This window comes from Cynocephalus volans, chromosome 18, assembly GCF_027409185.1.
Source record: "Cynocephalus volans isolate mCynVol1 chromosome 18, mCynVol1.pri, whole genome shotgun sequence".
Lineage (NCBI taxonomy): Eukaryota > Metazoa > Chordata > Mammalia > Dermoptera > Cynocephalidae > Cynocephalus > Cynocephalus volans.
Window position 1 is genome coordinate 17585826 of NC_084477.1, and position 23238 is coordinate 17609063.

Consider the following 23238-nt stretch of genomic DNA (forward strand, 5'->3'; position numbering starts at 1 on the left):
TAGCACAGGCTTTATCCCTTTCAACGTGTGCTACCTTCGTCACACTGTCTTAACCCTTGTCATGCTCCTCATCGTGCAATGACAGTTTACGGGCGTGTCTGTCACTCGGGCTGTTCCTGGAGGCCCTGGCGAGGCTGGTGCTCGGCGCCAAGCTGCACCCAGGCTCTGGGATCGAGAGGTTCTGACTTTACTGCGACATTAATAAGCCATCAGCAGCACGTGGATTTTTAATATCTCTGCTTATTTGAAAAGGGAAAATGCAGGATATTCTAAGTAGAAAAGGTTAATTAATTTTGCTACCTTTTTATCTCAATATCATATGATTGTTTTAAATGTCCAGATAATAAGTATAAAAATACATAGATCTTGATTTCTAATCATGTTCATTAAAATGAGCATCTGTTTTAATCTGGAGCCCTGCAAAGACTCTGGTTTTGAGAAAAGGAAATGAGCCTGTCAGGGTGTCGTCCACGCAGGTGCCACTGACGGCGACGCTCGCCAGAGTAAGAGAGGACACGGAAACGGAACAGGGTGTGCTCCTGCCAGGCCAGCCTGCAGTCACCCCCATCCCACGACAGCGTGCAGAACTTAAAAGCTCACTCGCATGCTTGGCCCAGCGCCTCTTTAGCCTTCCCAGGCACCGACGGCTGCCACCCACGTGGGGCCCTCACCTCTCGGATGAAGGTAGAGAAGCGCGCCAGGATCTGCAGCGTGAGCCTCCACAGGCGGGGTGCCAGCGCCGGCGCGAACAGCGCATCGGACCAGCAGCGCTCCAGGCTGCGCCACACCCCCAGGGAGGCCAGCAGGCAGAACGGGCTTTCAGCTGGGAACAGACCACACGTGTAAGGAACGCCGGTCAATCACGGGCGGACATCTAATTGTCGACTTGCAATGTGTGATTCAAAGGCAAAGACAGTGGTGCCCTGGAGGACGGCACGTGGCCAGCTCTGTGACCACACAGTCGCACCATGTTCTACAACCTCCTCCATGCCTCGTATTTTATAATTTTATGTGACACCACCTCCCCGGTGTCTGGATAAAAACCAAACACACATGGCCCTCAGAAACCATTTTTTAATAGGTGCTTTACACCAAATCCACCAACCTGAGCCGAGTGGCAGTCACTTGCCAGGGTTTAACATTAGTTTCGAATCTGTCCTGTTTCATTAGCTTTCCTGTCTTCCCTTCCTCGACATACTGACACAGGGGAGGTCAAATACACAGGGCCGTGTCTGATAAAGACAGATGAAAACTCACTCTGACCACTGTTTTGTGTGGTTCAGATGGACAGTGGGCTTAGATGCATACCAAAGAGACGACATCTAAGTCGAGGAACCCAGACCCTGCAGCAGTCACAAGTGATGAATACAGCACGGGGCAGGCACACATGCACTGTAAGTCTGCACACCTCCACCTGTGACCTGCCCAGTGTCCCAGACAGGGGCCAGGGCATGTGAGCCAGGACCGGGGGCCGGCCTGCTCCAGCTGTGCATCTCCTCAGAGAAGGACAGGAGTCTCCTGACCCTTCACCACGCAGACCGGTTCTCAGCCTGGGAGGAGGCAGAGCATTGCCGACGCGCTGTGGAAAGAACTGATCATCACGCCAGGGGCTACCGCCCCTCGCCATGTTATATCAGGAACGAGGATAAGGTCTGCTTCCTGTATTCTTAAAGCACCCCTTTTGTTATCTCTATAAAAAATTTGGTCTCTCTTTACCTTATAAAAAAAGAAGTTAAGGGGCTGGCCGGTTGGCTCACTTGGTTACAGCCCAGTGTTACAACACCAAGGTCAAGGGTTCAAATCCATACACCCGCCAGCCACCAAAAAAAAAAAGTTAAACTGAGCATCTTTAAGGTCCAATTGCTACATGATAGGAAAAGGCAAAAGCACCCTTGGGGTTTCGAGGTCTAGACAACTTGGTGAGCTTAATTAACTCACTGTCATTTCTCAGGTTAAGGAAGTTACCTGGGGCATCTTCCAGTACATCTGTGAGTGCTGCTTCTAAGGACCCTGCGATTTCGCTAAATCTGAGACAAAAGGAGAACACACATCAGCATTGTGACTGCTCCATGTCTCCCCTGCACACCCCCTCTTTCCTGTGTCACAGGCACTGCCTCCCGCCCCTCGCTCGAGAAGCCCAGCGTCCTGAGAGATGCCAGCCGGCCTCGGAAAGTAAACATCCGCACACTAAGAAGTGGGGAAGCTGTGCTCTGCACCTGTGCTACAGCTTGAGAAAAACCACCAGCAGCAGCCAGTGAAAACCAGCACCCACTGCCCAGCGCCCCGCCACTCTCTGCTGGCCCGCTCTCCTGCTTTTGGGTCCCTCACCCTGCTGGTCACTACTGCCCTGCTGACACCACTGCCCCCTCGATGTGCCTTCCTTTCTCCCTGATGACAGCCAGTCACTGGCAGTTCAGAGCATCCTGTCACAGACTTCTGTTTTTATAGCATGTGGACGGGTCTTCAGAACTGTGAAATGTAACTGTGTGATGTGTTCATTTTATTTATCTTCTAACTAGCTCGCTTACGTGGACATTCGGTCTTCCAACTATATAACTCTTCCACTTTCAAACCTCTCTGCACCAGCACATTCTTTTGTCACCTGCTAACTTCCTTGCTGGCAATAAATTCTGACACATGCCTAAGATCAATTTATCTAAGTGATAATTTAGGTTTCTTGATAGTATACATGTGCTTGTACAAAGCGGTGCAGACACTGAGCTAAAGAAAATTGTCTGAAGAGTAAACAGAACAGCACTTCAGACAGAGCAGCCCTTTACGGCACAGCTAAGCACTGAGACTCCAGGACTGGGCCATTGCAGCCGGCAGTGTCCGGCAGCTCTCCTGCCTGTCCACAGAAGGAAAGGAAGTCTCTACCTGCCTCATGAAGCTTGCAAAAAGCCAGTCTTTCCACACCGCAACTGAGTGGCACAGAAGAGTGACAGGAAAGGGGGATAAGGCACTGTGGGCTCAGCCAAGAATAGCAGCAAAGGAAACAGTGGCCCTGAGCATGACGACCAGAGGAGAGAGCCTGGCTCTGCAGCCAGGTGGGCCGACCAGCACCCAGAGCTCAGCCTCAGCCCCAGGACAGGAAAGGCCTGAAAGCTGGCACAGCACTGTCTGTAACAGGGGAAGACTGGAAGAAACCTGACAGGCCACAGGAGAGGACAGGGTTATGCAATGGTGGCACTCAGGGGACTCTGAGATGTATGCAGAGTGACAGCAGAAAGCCTGACACTGTAAAGCGATAAGGAAAAGCAGATATCATTTTGTGTTAGGCAAAGACACGGGATACAAACTTATGTGCACATTTAGGATAGTTCTGAAAAGCATACAAATGAAAAGAACAGGAAACAAGCACAGCAGAGTCTCCGTCTGTAAGCGAGTGCAGAGATGCGTGACACTGAGGCTGCCCACAGCACCCAACGTGGCCGCGCCTCCCTGGTCAGGGGCCCAGGGCCTGCACCCATGGGGCTTTGCTGTGAGTAACTTCCAGGAGGGAAGCAACAGATTGTGTGTCTCCTTGGAAAACGGCAAGAAGCGAGAGAGAGTGCTCGGGTGAAACCTGAAGAGCCATGCTATGTTCTCATACGCATCGGGAATGCCACTCTGCTCTCAGCAGGACATGCGTGAGAAAGGCAGACCCAAACACAAACACTCCTGAATTCTTACAAGTGGGTTTGGGGAAGATCTCTAGACATACTCCTGCATGAAGGGCACACGTCTGTGATAGCGTAACTTACATGAAATAGCGATGGCAGTAACAGCAGAGACGGGTGCTGCTCTTGTCTCTGCCTGGCATCAGACACACCGTAAAGCCTGTCTCTACTGTGGGTGTGCATGTGTGGGGAGTGAACAGGGACAGAGAAGCAAAGAGCCCCCTGCACCTGAACATAGCCACACGCTGCATAACAACGTTTTGGTCAAGGATGGACCGCATATGTGACAGTGGTCCCATAAGATTGCGGTGGCTGTACCATACAGCCTAGGTGTGCAGCAGGTACAATGTCTCAGAGTGTAAGGACACTATGACACTTGCACGGTGACGAAATTGCCTAATGATGCCTTTCTCAGCATGCATCCCCATTGTTAAGTGATGCATGACTGTGCTATGTGTATACAGATCCTACATCATGAGAGGAGATCTATCGGGGCCGTCTGGCTAGTTAGCTCACTCAGTAGAGCGCGGTGCTGGTGCTGATAACACCAAGGTCGAGGGTTTGAATCCCCATACCAGCCAGCTGCCAAAAAAAGATGAGATCTATTATGTTCAGCACATACTGAATATAACACATGCAGTATGAACTTGTGAATGTTCTGGGAGTACATAACATTCTAGAAAGACTTCAATTAAAAAACATTCAACAAGCTAGAACTTAGCCTTTGGCATCTAAAGGGCTAGCGTCCATCCCAGTCTCCAGGTAGCCACCAAGCGCTCAAGCACGGGCTACTTTGGTCACATTTGCGTTTACTTTCCTCCTGTGAGAAATCCAGTCCTAAACCTACTTCCCAACAGGCCCAGGCCAGCAGATGAAGCACAGACACCGCAGGGCCCCAGGGACAGTGAGGAGACATGAATGTGTCCATGAGAAAGGGGGCCGCTGGGCGGGGTGCAGGCACACAGTCAGCTCCAGGAGTGCAAATCTGTCACTGGCAGTGCAACATTACTATGTCTTCTTAGGAAAATGTCAAAACATCACCACCCCACTGTCTCCAGGTTTACTTTACACGACCCTGCAGTAACCCCGACGGCAGCACAACCCTGTCCCTGACTGTGTTTGCAGAACTTTCTGTCATCCCCTTGGAGCAAACAATCCAACACCTGATAAAAATCAATAGAAAGTTCCACACAGTCTTATTTTGAACTTACTTTTTAGATGGAAAAACAAATATACTAAAAACAATTTCCACACTTCGTAACTCAAACCTAATTTTCAAAAATTTCATAAATCTTAGATAAAATAGTTTACGAAGGACATAACCAGCTCCTTTGAATGCTTAAGGCTCAAGTCTGGGGAAGGTGAAAACATCTTTCAGGGAACGGGCTGATACAGTTGCAGGCCTGATCACCAGCTCTGCGAGAGACTGGGGTGGAGGACACGAGGCTGAGGCCAGGACACGATGCCGCTGGGGCCCAGCCCGCAGAGCCCAGGCCTGGGGGCTCCAGGAGGGACGGTGTGCTTGGCAGGGTGGGGGTCACTGAGTGTGGTCACAGGGTTTCAGGAGAACAGAGGAGTGTGTCTGCACGCGACAGCATCAGGTGACTGAAGCAATCGAACTCCAAACCTGGACTACAAAAGAAATGGGGAAATCTAAACACTGTATCTCTTTCACAGTGTTTTTCTATAAAATGATGCTCCGCTATTTTAAATTCTGCTCAAGAATCAAAAAGGCTTCCTGCCCTGGCTTGATCTTGATTATCATACAAAAACCATTTTTAGTGCCGTCCATGAATACAGTAGATGAACAAATCCTTAATTTCCCACTAAAAGACAAACCGCATGATGCCGTAACCTTGGAAAATTGAGCGTAAAGCAGTGCTGTGAGAGGGCTCCTTGCTGCTGCGTGCTGAGAGATGTGATTTCATTATCAGATGACTATGCACATTCTCAACCGCGTCAGGCAACCACAATCAAGCTGCCTGGTCCATGATACATCTCCCTCTCTGCAGTTTTTCCTCACAGCTCCGTGAGAGAGGACAGCATCATAATTAATGAAAGCACCGGGCAACTTCAGCAAAAAGCCTACAACTAACTGTTCAAAGAGTATTTAAACTAAAATGCTTAAGTTAATGCCATTCTACAGAGGAACCTACCATGACCTCATTCAAGAGAATCTGCAAAAATGGCTATTATCATGAACTGTTCTGGTGCACATACACTGTTTAGGCCTTATCCTAAAATTTCCCCAAGTATCTTAGAGAGCCACATACTAACATAGATGACATCACCATGAAATGTGGAAGAGCAGCGTCATTGTTTTCCAGAACACGGAGAACAAATGTCACAAAGACTATTATAAGGGGAGCCAAAATCATGACAAGGATTCTAACAAACTGATCGATGGACGGCTGCAAAGAGCGCTCGGAGCCAGGCTTCCCCACTCTCTCTGGGGATGCTGCAGAGGAGCAGAAACAACAGGCAGGGGAGAGGTCCACTGCGTGACTCCTGTGTCCTCTCTCTCCACAGTGGACAAAGACACAGCAAGTGACAGAAGCGGACGCTGGGGTCCAGCTCGATCCAAGTCAAGTGTTCTGGGCTCTCAGTTACCAAAAGTGAAACGTTATCTTTTTGTCATGCAAGAGAGCCTCTGGCCACCACAGTACTTGTTGTACATTTCCGCTGTTGGTGGGGTCTCCCGAGAACAGCATGACGATCACAGAGGAGGAGCTGTTCACTGGGAGCAACACCCTTAACTGGCGTCCCAATTCTATTTTAGAAGGGTGGAGGTGAGGGTGGGTAAATGACTAACCTGATTTGAAAATAAACAGGCAAGTTCCACTTATTATTGAAGCTATGATAGGCGGGATGTGCTCTTAATCTTTTTACACTGGCCTGTGATCCACACTGCCGTTCAAATCTTCTTACAAAATCCATACTTATGGTGTATTTCTAAAATAAGAACAAACAGGTGGCATTTTCATCACCAGCGAACTAATCGGAACTGGGGGCACACACTGCAAACCACAGTCAAGATGCAGAAGGCCGGCACACAGAAGCTCAGCCGTGCTGGAGCCCACCGGCCGGGCCCTTTCCAGACCTTGCTCCCGGGGTCCCACGTGAAAACGAGGCAGTCCCCGGGCGGCTGTGCTGCACGCTCAGGGTTGCAAGCCGCACAGCCCCTCAGAGACCCGGGTGTTCTGCGTCCACTGCCCTTTGATGCCGCAGGGCGACCTCACCCAGCCCGCTGGAATTCATCACTGCCTCTCCAGGAGGAAGAGGAGGGCAACATTTTTTGAAAGGAAGGAGAGAGAGAGAGAGAGAGAGAGAGAATCGGCCTATGTGAGTAACCACATCAATTCTATGGATGAGATGCCATGAAAGCCGACAGGGGATCTTCCAGCCCTGTTCAGAGTGGCAGCCAATACTTCCTGGGCATTTACTGTCTATACACTGTGCTTACGACTGTAGTATTTAATTTAACCCACAGACTACCTTACAAGGTAGTCTTACAGATGACATTTCCTCTTCTGTTTAGACTCAGAACCTGCCCAAAAGACAAAGCCAGGAAGCAGCGAGGCAGGACCCCAGGATTTGTATTATCTTTTAATTCAATTTCTCCATGAGCTTTTTGAAGTACCCTTGTATAGCACGTTTTAAATCTAATCACTAATTTTTGTTTTCCTTCAGATTTTTAAAGTAGAGAAATACAAAATTAATTTTTCCTGAAAAACACCTGGGAAGATACTGGCTTTTTATGGTCGTTAAGACTTTTTTTAGAAAGTTAGAAAATGTGCTACATATCTGGTCACATCTGTATCTAGACTGAATTATACTTTACCTCTAAAATGAAAATGTCCTTACTCCTCAAAGTATCATAGACTACAGCTTGAATAAAACAACGTCTGTGTTTTAAGGTAAATGTTCACTTAGCAACTCAAATTTTTACTTTCAATAAACCACAGAACCAAGACCGTAGAAGAGAACACAATTTCTCTAAAGTCTCAGGTTAAGAATCAAGATGATGCAGGAGAAGTTACCTCGTGAAATGCATCTGGATCCCCAGGATTAAAAAGTGAAGGCAACTGTTCTTCTAATCCTCGTACTATTTCCAGCCAGACAGAATTCACCAGAAAGTCATATCCAGGAACAGCACTGCCTTTTTCACTGCAAGACAGGAGTGGAAATTCAGGCAAATACACCGAATCTTCTACTCACAAAGAGCACATTTCCACTGTGTTGCTTCTACTAAACCTTATTTCAAACTTTTTTTTAAACCATATTTTTCATTTTGTTTCTAGACTCAAGTGCCTACTTCACTCCTTGATTGCAGTCCCACCTTGCACCTGACAGGTCTTCTGGATCACAACTCCTGAACCTGCTCCCAAGGAAAAGGCAAACCACATACGCGGTGGTACAACCTTCCCTGTAAAACAGGCTGCCACCTTTACACTCATCTCGGAGAAGAAGTAGGGTAATACCATAGAAAAGTAATCTTTGCATTCTACCTGAACACCACTAAGCCCTAAAGTACTGTAGATTATGCTGATTTATCAACTACCAACAGCCTTGTTCTTATTAAGCTTCCTCTAAGATTACCCGCAGTTCTAAAATTCTCTGACGATTTCATGTGATCTTGATCACAAATCTTGATACGAAAAACTGGTAACAGACTAATGTTCCCTGCGTGTGCATATTTTGTCCTTTTTTTAGCACTGGACTTTGGATTCTACTTCGCAAACTTAGATTGGAGGTGGCATTGAGATAAAAGCATGAACTTCCAGGCCAGCATACTTGAGTCCAAACCCTGGGCCTCAGGCAAATCATCCATCTCTTCTGTGCTCTGGTTCTTCATCTTTAAAATGCGGGTGGTGACAGTACCAACCTCAAAGGGTCATTATAAGGATTAATATTTGTAAAGCATTTAGGATAATGCCTAGCACACAGCAAAAGTCCTGTGTTAGTAATGGCTAAATAAGTACATAAACAAATAAGCAAGGCGGATTCCTTAGTTTCTCTTGAGCTTAAAGACCTGTAAATATCTTCTAATCAAACACATCTCACTGATCTTCCCACTCTGATTGCTGTACACTGAGTAATATACTCTATTTTAAGGTAATATTTTTTAAAAATGGAAAGCAATTTAAAGTATGGTCTTATTTTGGCAAAACAGAGTTTTATAGCTAAGCTGTCATATCAAATTGGGATTTAACATTCTGGTAAGTATCAAAATAAACAAAAAAAAGTTTTCATAATCTTCCTGCTCAGCAAAAATTATCAAGATAGATAGGTTATCCAGGAAGCTTTGCTTCAAGTCAAGGAAGAGCTATCAAGTAATCTCATTACAGTTTCACCTAAGTATTGATAAGAAATTACTGGTGGCAGTGAAGGAGGCCAGGGGGATGGAAGAGAGGTGCTACTTCCACATATCCAACTCCACAAAAAGAACAAAACTGGGGAGTTTCAACCACAGACACACATAATATAATCAATATAAAATGACAACATTTCATTCCCAAAGTAAATGTCTAATTAAAGCCCCAAGAGAAAATCTGAGACCTGCAAGGTTAACCGTTGACACAGACGGCTGATTACAACAGCTGATCTGCACTTTGGAGGGTAAATCTGAATGTCGCTGTGTTGGCACGAAGGGGGACACGTGGAAGAGGGACAGACGAGGAGCACCAGGGTTCTGCAGACCTGACACCGGGGCTCGAGCAGGGGTCAGGGACATGCTGACCCTGCGAGAGCACAGCGAGGGGCTGGAAGCAGGTGGAGCTGACCTGGAGAGGTGCAGCTTAGACTCCTCATGTTCTGAGGCTTCCCCGCGAATGCTGCCACACTGAAACCTGTGGAAGAAAACTTCTAGAACCCTGGAACTCAACATGTCAGGACCAAGACTAGACTTGTCTGGCCCCCTGACCATCTGTTTCTCAACTGTGTTTCTTCAGTTTTATATCATGGCTTCTACTAAATTTTCATCCCCAAATCCAGATACCACTACACGCTCATGATACCAAAGTGCTAAAATGAGGCTTCATCTGACATGCGACAGTGGACACAGAGAGGGTACATCAAAGGTTGAGCAGCATATTTCTTCTGCCAGTTTTTTTTTTTTTTTTTTTTAAAGAAAAGAAATCCAAGATCAAATATACTGCTTGTTCCATGAAGACAGGGGCCTCTCTGCCTTCCTGTCACTGAAAACGGCTCAGTTCCTCATCTTGCAAACTGACTGGGTGGCTGCTGTCTTAAGGCACTGTGTGCAGAGGAGGGGAAGGTATGGGCCACACAGGAGGGGTCTCACTGCGAGGAGGCACCCGTCCTCAGCAGAGGCAGAAGCCCGCACCACGCAATCCACAGGACAGAGGACAGCCTCTTGAAGGAAAGGGCACCACGCAGTCCACAGGACAGAGAACAGCCTCTTGAAGGAAGCGGCATCTGAGCTGGGGCTCTGTGTGCAGCTCAGGTGACCAGTTTCCTTTGTCGGAAGGAAACGGGAATGGCAGGGCCACAGGAGGAAAACAAGGGCACATGAGGGCAGGGTATGTGGCCGGCCACCGAGGGGTGCACAGGAGCTCTCACGGTGCAAGCTGTGGAGCGCAGAGCCGCCAGGGCAGACCACCGAGGGCCGTGTGCACTGCATCAGCAAGCCTGGGTCTTCCTCCACGAGCACCGAGAAGCCACTGTAGAGCCACGCAGAAGGCAGTCTACAAATCCCAGAGTTCTGGGTAAATGTGACAGTCCAAAGCTGGACTGGGGAGGAGAGACCGGGGCAGGGAGAGAGGAGGGGAGATCCTGTGATTCTGGACGACGTGGCCTGGACTGGGACGGTGGCACTGGTGACAAGGAATGGGGTGTTTATGAAAGAGAACTGGGAAGTCATGGAAACCAAATACAAGGAGGCAAAATTGCAGACGACTTCACCACAAGTGTAAAACTTGTTGAATTAAACTGAATTCACGTACAGACAGATTATGATGTTAGAATCACGGAAGGAAAGCAACTCTGACTTCATGCTAGACTGGGGAAAAGGACAGAGCAGAGAGGACAGAAGGACGGGCTCCGGGCTCAGAGACGCCGCCTCAGTGTCAGCTCCTCTCGGTGTCCTTGTCCAGGACAGGGCTGCCGGTACCGCCTCGCACAGACACGGGTCCAGCCAGAGCCATGTGGTCACCTGGAGATGGCGCCTCCTGTGACTTCCCGAAGGAGGCGGCAATGGTGAGGAACGAACTCCAGCAGTTTACTGTACATGACCCGAAGGCCGTCGGGGTGGGACTCTGCAGAGTGCTCGGCAATCACCTGGTGAAAGGAACATCGTTTTAAAAAAGCATTTAAAGAAGTATGAATGATACACTACATGGAAGACAAAGAAAACCTTAAAAGTACACTTCCTCACACCCTGCCCTCCCCAGCAGTGACGTGAGGTGACAGGCCACGCTCTTAGCAGGCAGCTGCGCAGTACTGACCATGGGGGACACAGTCCAGGCAACAGAGACTGGCCCCACGTGATAAGCCACGCACAGTCACCTGCTTTGCTTCTGCGTGTGGAAGTAAAATAGCACCCTCCTCTTGAAAGACTCAGTCGCAGCTGACGACTGCCCTCCACAGCCCCTCACCGCCCGCACCCTGGCCCCGCACGCAGACCAGCAGACGGAAACACACTTCACCTTCGTGTTTTGTTTCTTGTGATAAGGCTGGGAGCTGAGAGTTGGTACGACAGGATAAGAACAGGAGTTTAAGGAAAATAAAATGTGGCTATGGTTTATTTAACCTGCCACTAAAACTTCAAATATCTCTTTAATTTAGCACATTGGATTCAGTTCAATGAAAATTACAAAGGCATAAATAAATTAGTCAGTAAAATATTTTCACTTACTGATAAAGAAATAATGTACATAATAGTCTTTTTTGACTCTACAGAGATAGCTATGGAATATAGCAGGGACGTTAATATTATGAATATAACATACAAACAGAGGGAACTGCAAGGTCTTTTTTATTTTTAGTTAGCCTAACAGAGCCAACAGGATTGCTGAAATTAATCCGTAATTTTTACTTTCTTCACTGACATTCAGTTTTCCCCTTTACGACACTGAAGACCTGAAGTCGCGGTGGGTATAATCTTTGTTGCTACTGGACGGGAAGCACATTCACACTCTCAGGACCAGGAGGACAGCCTCCAGATTCTGCGGATGGCCCTGTGACTTCCACGCTGTGAGCCACAGGAACCTGCCGCTGTCATATGTCAGAAACTGCTGAGTACCGGCGCTTCACACAGCACAACCCCGTGCTGTGCAGAGGCAGCGCGTCCCTCTGTCCTATATTGCAAATGTATCCTCATCGATGAAGGATACTGGATAGCCACGTTCTGAACTCCTTCAACTCTGAGTCATCCCCCCTCAGCTTCCTGGCCCAGCAAACTCCACTGTGTTCTCCGAGACTCAGGCCAAATGTCATCTATGGCCTGCAGCCCCGTGGGGACACCGCCGTCTCCCCTCCGCATGTTACACTGCAGTGCTGTCATGTGCTCAACTGTTTTACCCCACCCACAAGACCAGTGACTCAAAAACGTTTTCCTAATGACTTCACTGAGGTACAATTAACATACCATAAAACTGACCTACAAAAGTCCTGCTGCATGTGCTTTCCTGGGCGAGACTGCCACTCCCACTAACCCAAGGTGACACATGAGCCATGGCATGGCTAGAACACACTAGAGACCATGCTTTCGTACAGTCGATCCTGCAGTAACCAGGAGGATCTTCACAGGAAGATCTCTGTGGCACCTCCTTTTACCCTCACACCCAGTAAAGAGTCCAAGACAGAGTGGACGCTCTGCGACACCAGCTGGACAAGGCGCACAGACCTCATGTATGTATGGTTTCACCAGCACTTGACCGACTAAGGCCTCCGCATCCTGCGTCTTGTCGATGGTGGCGTAGGTCCGCAGGCAGTGGCGTATGATGGTGACGTCGGAAGTCTGAAGGCCTTCTAACAGGAGACCTTCTAGTGACTGCTGGAGCATGGCCGTGATGCCAGCTATACGCTGCAAGAAAAGGCGGGTAAGCAAAGGCAGCTCTGGCCGGAACTCTTTCTCGAAATTCAGATACATACACAACAAGTCTCTGATCCCGACAGAAGATAACATACGTAAGAGTAAAATATTAGCACTTCCTGGAGGTCAGCAATGAGCCCCTCCTCCTTTCCATGATCTCTTTATAAGAAAACCTCTGCTTCATCAAAGAATTTTGACAGAATTACAGAATGAGAAAAAAGTTATTTTCCTCTTACGTTTACTATCCATCATGGATTGAAACACCACGGATTCAAAGCCTGGTTGAGGGATTTGATAAGTCACATCTGTCCACATCATACAACATGTCCAATTATATGACACTCAGAATTCATTTTACTCTCACAATGGGGAGAATGGGATCGAGTCTCTACACGAAATGCGTAACATGTGACGCTTAGGAAGCAGGGGCCCCCAAGGCAAGAACGGAGGAAAATCCAAGGCCAGCCTCAAAGTCTCGCAGATCAACAAGAGGCCATTACTGGTTAAACCAAAACTGTGCACCAACCCTAGGCACCTTGCTGTGAAAATCCAGAGCGGCACTTACCGGCCTCACTTTGTGCAGCAGAGGCAGGCCCTTGCTCTGGACGACGTGAGACTGCAGCTGGTTGAACTCCGTGGCGATTCTCTCCAAAACCTGCCCCGTCAAAAGTGGGCTGGCAGAGACAATCATAGAAATTCAGTTCCTGGGGCTTTTGTTTCCAAGAGAACACTTCGTGCCATCAGCAATGTGACACTGCAACACCTGCTGCCCCTTAACTGCACCAGAGAAGGCTGTCCTATGGCCACCATGCCACCAGGTGGAAGCTAAAGCGTCTTCCCTGCCATCGGCTGATCCTCCCTGTGAGCCACAGGCCCACAAGGCCTGGGTGTGGTGGGCATCAGCTCAGGACATGTTACGATGCTGCGGGACTAGAGCCACAGGGCCAGACACTGGCAGCTGCACAGGTCCACCACGTTCTCCACGCTCCCGTTCGTGGCCGCGTTTCTCCCCTTTGGCCACCTAACACTCCCCATCCCATAGCTTATACCTGAGTCCTCTTCTAATCTCTCTGCTTGCCTCACTCTCCCTTCTTCGCAAACACCACTAGTATTTCCAAAACGCTGAATACTTTTGTCTCCTCAGTACGTAAGACTGGCCCTCCAGTGGCAATAAATACAGTATCTCACAGTAGCTTACTTGAAATTCATCCTTTTTTTGTGGCTGGCTGGTACACGGATAGAACCCTGGACACTGGTGTTATCATCACTACACTTTAACCAAGTGAGCTGACCGGCCAGCCTTACTACTTTAAAGTTAAATAGCAATAGCTCAACTTAAAATTATGTTCACGAAACAGCTGAAGGAGTCATCAACCTATACGTGCTGGTCCTAGTGAGAGGACATTCATTGTGTATCTGCCACAAAGTGTAATAAATTGCACATTTTCCCTAAGACACATCGTAAGTGTCAACACCACTCAAAAGGACATACAACAGGAAAACCCCTGCTGGGCTTTACTGAGGCATCCTGTCCTGATGCTGAGAAATGGTGAGAGAAACATCCACGTCATGAGGGGTCTGCTCGGCCCCACATGTGCAGCCTCTAAACTAGTGCGGGGAGGTGGGGGGAGGCCCAGCACCACCAACCCCAAGGCTGATTCTGTCCTGACCGAGTGTGAATTGATTGTTTGCAGATTATCTAAGCGTTTCTTGGCCTAACAAGCATGATATATTCACTAACATTACCCTGGTTTAACCTTCTCGACAGGTCAAGACTGCTGATGTGATTTAAAGAGAAGCTCCTCCGAGTTGGTCTGGAGCAAGGAAGTATGCGATGTCCACCGTAGGGAAGATGGGACACTCCACAGGAGGGGTGTGTATCAAAACAGAAATCACTGAGGTCACAGAAGCCCACTCCACGCCAGTGAGTGACGTTTGGTACCTTTCTTCAGGCACCTACTAGTTCCAGATACTACAGGTATAAGGAGCAAGACCTGGCCCTGGTGTTGGGGACCTGACGGTCTGATGGGAAAGGCACACGAGTCCATCAGCGGCTCCAGGCCCACATGTGAGTTCTCTGGTAGACAGCCTGGAGGCTTGATGGAGCACAGAGAGGGAGCATCTAAATCAGAAGACTTCCTGGAGGAAAGACTTCCTGGAGGAGGTGTCCTGTAACCACATTTTATCACAGGTGACTTCTGTAGTGCCTTCTTTGTACATTCTATTACAGAACTGGGTGGGACAGAGTCTAAAGAAACCAGGAGGGTCAACAGTTTCCAATGCAATAGAGAAGAATAAATTATACAAAAACATACACATATTGTTTTATGATCTGCTTTTGTTTTCACTTAGCACAGTGTCTCCAATAATCTCCTTTCCAAAATTTAAGTATGTTTTGAGCTGGACTTGGAAGGAACAAAAAGGAATTAGGCAGATGAAGAGGACTTGGAAGTGGGAAAAAAGGGCTTTCAGAAGAGATGGTGGCCGCAGGTAAGAAGATGGCGATAGAAGTCAGCAACGGTTACAGCAGCCAGGGCACCACAAGCAGCTCCAAACAGCTTTAGTGAGGAGCCCAGGAGAAGTGACAAGAGCAGCTGAGGACTTTAAAATGCATCCTGAAAACTTTGGGAAACTGTTGAAAGGCTTTAAGCAAGGGTGCAATGTGATCAGACAACGTGAAAGAGAGTCTGGCAGCTGCAGAGTCAGCGCAGCAGAGTACAGTCTGTCGGAGGCCACTGCCTGAAGCGGGGCAAGGGAAACAGCAGAGAGGAGGAGGCAGACGTCCCCTGATGTCAGAGATGTCACAGAGCAGACTCTCCAGGGCTTGCCTAGGGAATGGGAGGAGATACGTGGGGAAAAAAGAGAAAATGACTCCCTCACGACTCCTCGCCTGGGTACTGGGAAACTGGAGGGAGATTTCCTAAAACAGGGATGGAAGGGAGCAGCGAATGGAGAGGGTTGGGAGAGAAGATGAGTCCAGTCTCCAACGAGACCCACGCGAGGTGCCTGCAGCACACCCACAGCCTGCCAGGCTCAGGACGCAGACTGATGTGGACTGGAGACGAAGCATCCGGGGCAGGGGCAGTTACAGCCACGAGATTGGATGGTAACCCAGAGAGTGTGAATCAGAGTAGAGCACAGGGGACAGCTGGCATTAAGGGAGCAGCAGAGTCCATGGAAGGAACAGAGCAGGAATAGACACGATGGGGAAAAAAAAACAGGGGCCATTTCATGCTGGGGCACAGAGTGAGGACACAGCGGGGAGGGCTGGGAGCGCAGCAGGGCCCATCAGACCCCTCAGAACGGACACTGACGGTGACTCTGGTAACTGCAGATGAAGGAACAGAAGAGCTGTTGATAGGACTTAGGAGATGCTTTTGTCAGCCTGCACATGTGTGAGGGCCCACGATATGCCAGGTGCTGGCTGACAGTGCTTGGTGGACTGTCAAACCCCGCTTTGTGCAGTTCCTATCAGACCTGCGCTACAGACGACAGCATTGAGACACCGAGCTGATAACCCGAGGCAGGCTGCTTGCAGCCCGTGCGCAAAAGCCTGTGCCCGCCCCGCAGCGCGGGACCTCCCGCTGCTGTGGACGCAATCCACCCGATACACTCCTGACTCGTTCCGCTGCCTGGCTGGCCTTAAATTTGGAGCATGAAGACAATCAGGCTGTTACGTGTAACAAAGGACACGGTGTCTTCTTCCTACTTCATAAGTGGCTTCTTTGCTGTTTATGAATTTCAGCTAGATGTGTCCTGTACTGTTTCGTGATGATATAATGCTAATGCATTTTTAATCTCAAGATACACCAACTCTAATACTCTGGGCCTGTCTACACAGTCTAGGATAAATTCTATTCCACATCTTAAAGATCAATAATGATTTTGCCAGTCCACGGGTAAGGCAGTTTCGAAGATAAAAACCTTCCACAGGAGGCACACTGTCACGGATTCCCAAAAGTGGTGTGCTGGAACCGTGGCTGGAGCCACCGGCAGGGCTTTATGACACGTGTCCTCAACGTCACCACCCCACGCACCCCGCTGTTCTTGAGCTGCATCTGAAGACACTAAGCCACAGACATGTGCTTTCATTTCAGAAATGAGTTCTAATGAAAAATTGTCTAGCCTGGGTATGAAGTGTTAATTTACGTGTTATTTAGTGAAAATACTCACCTACTTACTTCTAGTGCAGATGACTCTTTAGAACTTTGAGAGTTTAAGATTTTTTCAATTTTCTCAACTGATCGAATCACTTGAATAAGTCTCAACACGCACATCTATAAAAATGAAAATTAAGCAAAAAAATGTCATGATGTTTGATCTTAATTATCTCATCTCCTCATCCTAAATGCAGGCACACACAGAACCAATGGTCAATGAAAAATGCTTAGAGCGCTCTGTGTTTTGAATATTTCTACATAATATTGAATTCCCAAGAATGCACATCTTAATTTTGGCTTTCCAGAACAAACATATTTCAATATTCTGTCGCAAGCTACAAGTTAAAAAACCCAAACAAACCCAGACTTTTCAGCTTCCTCAAACTCTGCACTCTCTCACATCTTTCTCCCCATCTGAACTTACCCTTTCTTTGGGCACTACATTTATTTTCTCAAGACCCTTTCCTCATGTTTCTAGTTTCCAATCATCTTTGTCCTCGCCATCTACATGTGCATAAAACACCTATATACCTAAGTGTCCATTCAGTAAAGACATTTATCATACAAGGCAAACATTATCAAAAAGATACAAAGTCGTCCATTAAACAAATAGTTACTAAGCATCTGTTAAGAGCCAAACGTTCTTCTAGACAATGCCCCTGCTCTCACGAAGTTTACGACGTTTCTGGAAATGCACTACACTCTTGAATCTCTGGACAGAAGCTGAGAAGCTGTCTACAAAGAAACAAAACAAGGCCTTTGAGACAGGCTTGTCTCCCTTGACATTTTAAAAAAGAAGAGTAATAGATAAGTTTAGAAAACACTGGATAGAGCACCAGGCTCAAGTCAGAAGTCTTGAACTCTAATGCCAATCCTGCCACGATATAATCATGATTACAAAAAAAATCAGAAAATAAAATTAAAACGTGGGACCACTGAAAGGCAAAGGCTGTGCCTGTGGAGGCGTATTTGAAGGGGATCAAAAGACGGGCACGCAGGCAGGAGGAGGAGAGACACACGGCTGTCCCTCCAGACCGCTGTACCCACGGCAGGATGCCGACAGAGCCTGCTTCACAACGCCCACCTCCTCCCTGGTCTCTAACGCGTGCATGAGGGCACCCTCTTTGCTTATTAAACTTTAAAGGCCTCACTATCAGTTATAACTGTGTCTTCTTTTGAAAAAATGAGGAATTTTCTATTCAGTGAACACTCGGGTGCCTCTAAAATTGTCTTCTTATTTCAAACAGACAAATTGCCTGAGAAGTACGAGAAGACACGAGGGGGGGCCTCTGGCTGACAGGTAACACAGAAATCTATAGCTGTCTTTAAAAACGTTAATGCTACCATGAATAAATTAAATTAGCACACAAAGAATAGGCTATCTCTTTGCCTTTTACAAAATATTAATTATCCTACCGCACTTTAATCAGACCAGGAGAGAGAAGGCCTGGGCTCTGCCCCTTGCTAGCCTTGCTGAGCTACCAATCCCTCAATACGAAAGGAGACGTCACGCTCCCCTGCAAAGGTACCAGGAGGAGCAAATCAGACCACACGCCTGAAAGCGCTTGTAACTGCAGGGTGCTGGAGTGAGCCAGCTACACTGATGTCACTCTGACGCTACGACACTTGAGTATACCTTCTTTTCTCTAATGTCTTCCTGTTTAGACATTCGTTCATCGACGGCCCGAATTCCTTCACTGACAGAGGATCTGAGACTCTAGAAGAGTAAAGAAAACGTACTGCAGAAATTGTCTTGTAACGTTAAGAAATTTGCACATTTAATGCAATTCCATGGGACTTAATGTCTACACATCAGCATTACGTAGATATTGACAAAATTATAAAATATTAGACGCAATTACTGATTAGGGTACTCAAGATTTAGGATAAAATGACATATAAAGTCCAGGTCACACTGGATTAATTGCCAAGACGTGGTCAGAATAGAGAAAGGATGACCTGAGTCCAAGTGCCCAGGCGTCTGCAGGAGGGGATGGGACCGGAGGCTGACTGTGAAAATCGGGATATGTGGACCAGCATAGAGGAGACTACCAGAAGACAAAAGCCAGGACGACAGAATGGACACCCCATACTCAGAGCTGGCGAGGCACACCTCCGGGTGCTCTGCAGGCCTCATTTTGGAGAGAATGATAAAAAGGGACGGAGTTAATTTAGGAGCACTTTGTCCAGATAGGTCTTTAGACTTGATTCCGGACATTTTAAGCACTGATATATGATAATGAAAATGTTGTTTTGGGAAAAGTAGGAATCAAGAAGTCAGGAACAGGATGGCCAGGTGAAGGGAGAGGTGAACATGTCCAGAAGCTGATGAATTAAGCCTAGTATGAGATAAGTTGGAATTAGGGCCAAAATGAAGGTGACGGAATAAACTGGACAAATCACAAAAATTCCACAGAAAAGTGAGCTCATTCACTGAACAAATGTTATGAAATTCCTATCAAATGACAGCTGCTGTACAGAAAGTGAGGCCACAGTGATAAACAAGACGGAAACAGTGTCACAGAGTCTCTCGGTGCAGCTTCTGGAAGGACAGGTCTATGGCTATTCCAGAGAGTGGAGAGGCGGCTGTAAAGACAGCTGTGGGCAGAGCGGGGGCTTGAGTGGCAGGGGCAGGGGCAGGAAGGACAAGAGCCTGGTGTGGGAGAGCAGTGCAGTGCCTGGTCAGCAGGAGCAGGAGAGCGAATCTGCCTCCAGGGAGAGAGTGCAGGGAGAAGCGCAGGAGGCTGAATGAAGACTGGGGTGCCCGCAGGGAAGACAGGAGGCTCACACAGAGCCCTGTGCAGAGTCCAACGCAGACCACAAAACCATTTCCCTTCCATTCTCAGGAAAAGCACTTTAACAAGCTTTTTAAAAAACCAAACAAGATGTAAATGCTAAAAAACAGCTGCTAGTCCAAGGCTCAGGTCGAGATTTTTCTTTCGTGCATTCTTTCTTGCCCTCCCTCCTCTGGACTCTCCCGTTGCCTGCACTTTTTTCTGTATCGTATGTTCACTTCATGTTATCTGCTGAGCACCCGCGACATGCCAGGCATGGCCTCAGGGGCAGGTGCAGCAGGCCATTGAGCTGTGCATGATCTAGTGGGACACACACAGGCAATGATGATACAGTGTGCCAAGCTCATGACGTTCAGTGATGCTGGGGGAACTGGAGGTCGGGGTGTGTGACAGAGATGTGGGGGTGAGGGGGGGAATCTGCCAGGGAAAGGACCAGGTAAGCACAGTTTCTCATTGCAAGGGGTGCCAGAACTCCCTCTACTGTTCATCCAGATGGAGTCCCTGTCCCCAAAGGCTTGGAGATAGGGAGCCCCATTCCCACAGCAGACATTATCTCAGAGAAACACTACAATACAACATTTAGTAGGTACTGCATAGATTTTACATTACCCTAGTTACATTAGGGTTGAAATAGCTTCTGCGGACTGGTCTAGGAAGCCAACCACATGTAAAATATTGTTTGGGAAAATATTGGCGAAGTTACAAATTTTAAAAATATAAGACATTTATAAGTTGGTGACTACCCACGTGAGAGAGATATGGCACTAACACGCTGGATTTTCAGACGGCTTTCTTCTCCTCCCCCCATGTCTTAAAGCTCTACTCTGTGAACCTGTCTTCTTCAAATCAAAGTTGTTTCTTAGGTTGCAGCAACATGTGCGAAAAAACCAGAGAACCATTTACAATAGTTTCAAGGGTGAGTACTGTAATCACCGACCATTCAAGCAGCAAAAAATACAATAGACTAAAGGAATTCTTCTTGGAGGAGGCAAACAAGCTTATCATGCCTTGTGGTAGACTGTTTAATATCATTTGGGGGACTTACCAGAACCTCTTCTCGTAACTGTCCCAAAGGCACAGAAAGCTGGTTGAGGGCTTTGTCCATGCCAACCTAAAAGCAAAAATCTTGTTGGCACAAACACATTACAAACCAGGGTAACTGCCAAGTATCTATTTAATAATGATCAATGCAGTATTAGACTTAGGTTGTTCTTTCTGTACAAAAAAATGGACAACCACACATTGCTAAGCAACTAAATAACAGAAATGTTATTTCGCCATAAATATTGTTGATAGAATATGAAAAAACTTGTTGACAATGATGTTGAACCAGCTGATATGAAAATCTGAAGGACTACATCTCTCCTGAACATCACAACGCTTGAGAAAAATCCAAACTGAATAGAATGGAAATAAAATTTTCTGGGTTTCTAATCCTATTAGAACATTTATCTTAGTGCATTTCCCACAAGCAGATGTGGCCCATTAATTTTCATGCTTCTTAAACGTCCCATGGAGATGGCTACTTCCTGTATTTCTTTAGACAAACAGATTTAAAATCAAAATAAAATAGGAAGAAGGAGGCTAAAAGGCGAACTTTGGGAGTTTCAAAACTCAAGCAAATCTAAAGTACTTCTGCAAACAGCTGGATAGGCTCATTCCAAACCATTCTTACATTTTATAAAACCAAGCCTCCTGAAGATCAATACTGACCAGTGTTCCCTCAGCCTAGCTCTGGCTAGCATATACACCCAGAAGTAAATTTAAGGTTTCCTTAAGAGCAGTTAATATTTGGTTTTGCAAATTAGCCTAAACCAGTGAGATGTCGCGGCAGTCAGCCAGGAGCCAACAGAAACAGCCACTCTGCTGCCACGACTCTTTACCTTCTCTTAACAATTAATGCCTAATTCAAAACACAGTCTAGCTAGCACAGTCTCATGTGAGTGACAACTCGAAACAAAAATGTGTACCGAGAAAGTCTGCTCCTTTTATTAACGATATTAGTGACCTCTTCAAATTTCTAGGGAGAATGAACTAAACGGTTCTAAAACCACTTGGCACTTTTCAGAACACATACGAGTGAGAGAGAGATTGTGTGTGTGAATGCAGTGGCCGACAGGGAGCGTGGATGTGACGTTTACCAGGTTGGTGGACAGGTTGACGAAATCGGCATAGTCCTTGTTGATGAGCTCCACCATGGCCGTTTTCAGAAGCTTGTAGTAGAGCTCCAGGTCATCTCTCAGCTCTTCCAGCTGGACCCGCTTCCTGCAGTCCGACACAAAATGATCGACATCGAAATCGTCCTGAAAAGCAAAACCAGAAGACAGAAAAATTACTACAATATCACATTTACATATAACAGCTAAATTAAAAAAAAAATAGCATTCCGTCATTTACAAGGATATGTTGCTGCAGGAGAAGGTTACTTTGATTATACATGATGACATAAAAGTGCTTGTTCGCTTTATAAAAGATGCCAAGAAGGGTGGCTCCTGACCAAGAACATTCTCTCCTGTTGCCTAAATTGTACAAGAGAAATTATTTTTTAAAATGACACATTTTGGAGCTGGCCAATTAGCTGGGTTAGTTCATGGTGTTCTAACACCAAAGGTCAAGGGTTTGGATCCTCCTACTGGCCAGCCACCAAAAAATAAAATAAAATAAAATAAAATGACACATTTCAATAAGGCTGTTCTCCAAATAGAAATAAATTTTCCCCCTGTATTTTAAAAGTAATGAATGCTCAATGTAAAACTTTCAGCAACAAAAAATTATGTAAAAAAGATAGTCAAAAATCACCTAAACTCTCATGCTGTAGAGCTAAACACTACCAATATTTTTTCACTACTTAACATTGTGATTCACATCCTCCCAGGCCTTTTTCTACACGCGCGCACATACATGCAGCACCGTAACACATGCTGTCATGTAAACTGCTTTTCCCATGTAGCAATATGACTTGGACGTCTTCTCATAATACATACAAATTTGTACTAACATTTTGTACAGATGTTGAGTATTCCACTTAAAAGATGTTCAGAGGCTTGCTTAGGTGATTTCCAAGCACTGGTCTCACAGGACTGGCCATGCTTTCCGCCTCCCCTTTAGAGCATCCAGATGCCCCTGGCAGGCTGACATGCTGACAGCTAGCAGGTTACTGTCTACTTCACCTGTGACCTTGACTCCAACTAGCTGAGCTGTTCAGTCACCAAGAGTCATATGTGATGATGCCCGCACTTGTAAGGCCATTTAAACTTATTATCATAATTACATAAGTGTACTAAACATTGTGTAAATCAACAAAACATGGGTGAAAAAAGACTATTTTTATGAAAACTAAGGCAGATGCTTTGGAAAGACCTGATACAGGCAAATTGCTGAGAAAATTTCTGTTGGACTAGATATGGGTGAGACAGCTGTGAACGTGGGAGGAGGACCAGGCAGGAGGATCACACAAAATCTACAGGGACTCTATACCCAGGTTCTCTGGAAATGCCTTGGGGCTCTCACTCAACTCAAACAGAAACTGAATACAAAAAAGACAACAGGGAAATCTAATCAGCGGATCA

The 23238-nt window shown here is 46.9% G+C and overlaps 1 protein-coding gene across 4 annotated transcripts in view; it reads right to left on the reverse strand.

Moving 5' to 3' along the window:
- The window catches only part of COG2 (component of oligomeric golgi complex 2), a 45057-nt gene that overhangs the window by 6900 nt on the left and 14919 nt on the right, over positions 1 to 23238 (reverse strand). For 2 of the 4 annotated variants that reach the window (XM_063082737.1, XM_063082736.1), the window contains exons 2-13: positions 21811 to 21972; positions 20715 to 20780; positions 18511 to 18591; positions 16888 to 16991; positions 13280 to 13388; positions 12526 to 12705; positions 10834 to 10958; positions 9443 to 9508; positions 7700 to 7826; positions 6472 to 6611; positions 1966 to 2027; positions 672 to 823 (exon numbers count right to left, since the gene is read on the reverse strand). In XM_063082737.1, the coding sequence (XP_062938807.1) occupies positions 672 to 823; positions 1966 to 2027; positions 6472 to 6611; positions 7700 to 7826; positions 9443 to 9508; positions 10834 to 10958; positions 12526 to 12705; positions 13280 to 13388; positions 16888 to 16991; positions 18511 to 18591; positions 20715 to 20780; positions 21811 to 21972 (1374 nt within the window). The remainder of the gene's footprint in view (positions 1 to 671; positions 824 to 1965; positions 2028 to 6471; positions 6612 to 7699; positions 7827 to 9442; positions 9509 to 10833; positions 10959 to 12525; positions 12706 to 13279; positions 13389 to 16887; positions 16992 to 18510; positions 18592 to 20714; positions 20781 to 21810; positions 21973 to 23238) is intronic. The other 2 variants (XM_063082739.1, XM_063082738.1) reach the window with 1 other exon arrangement.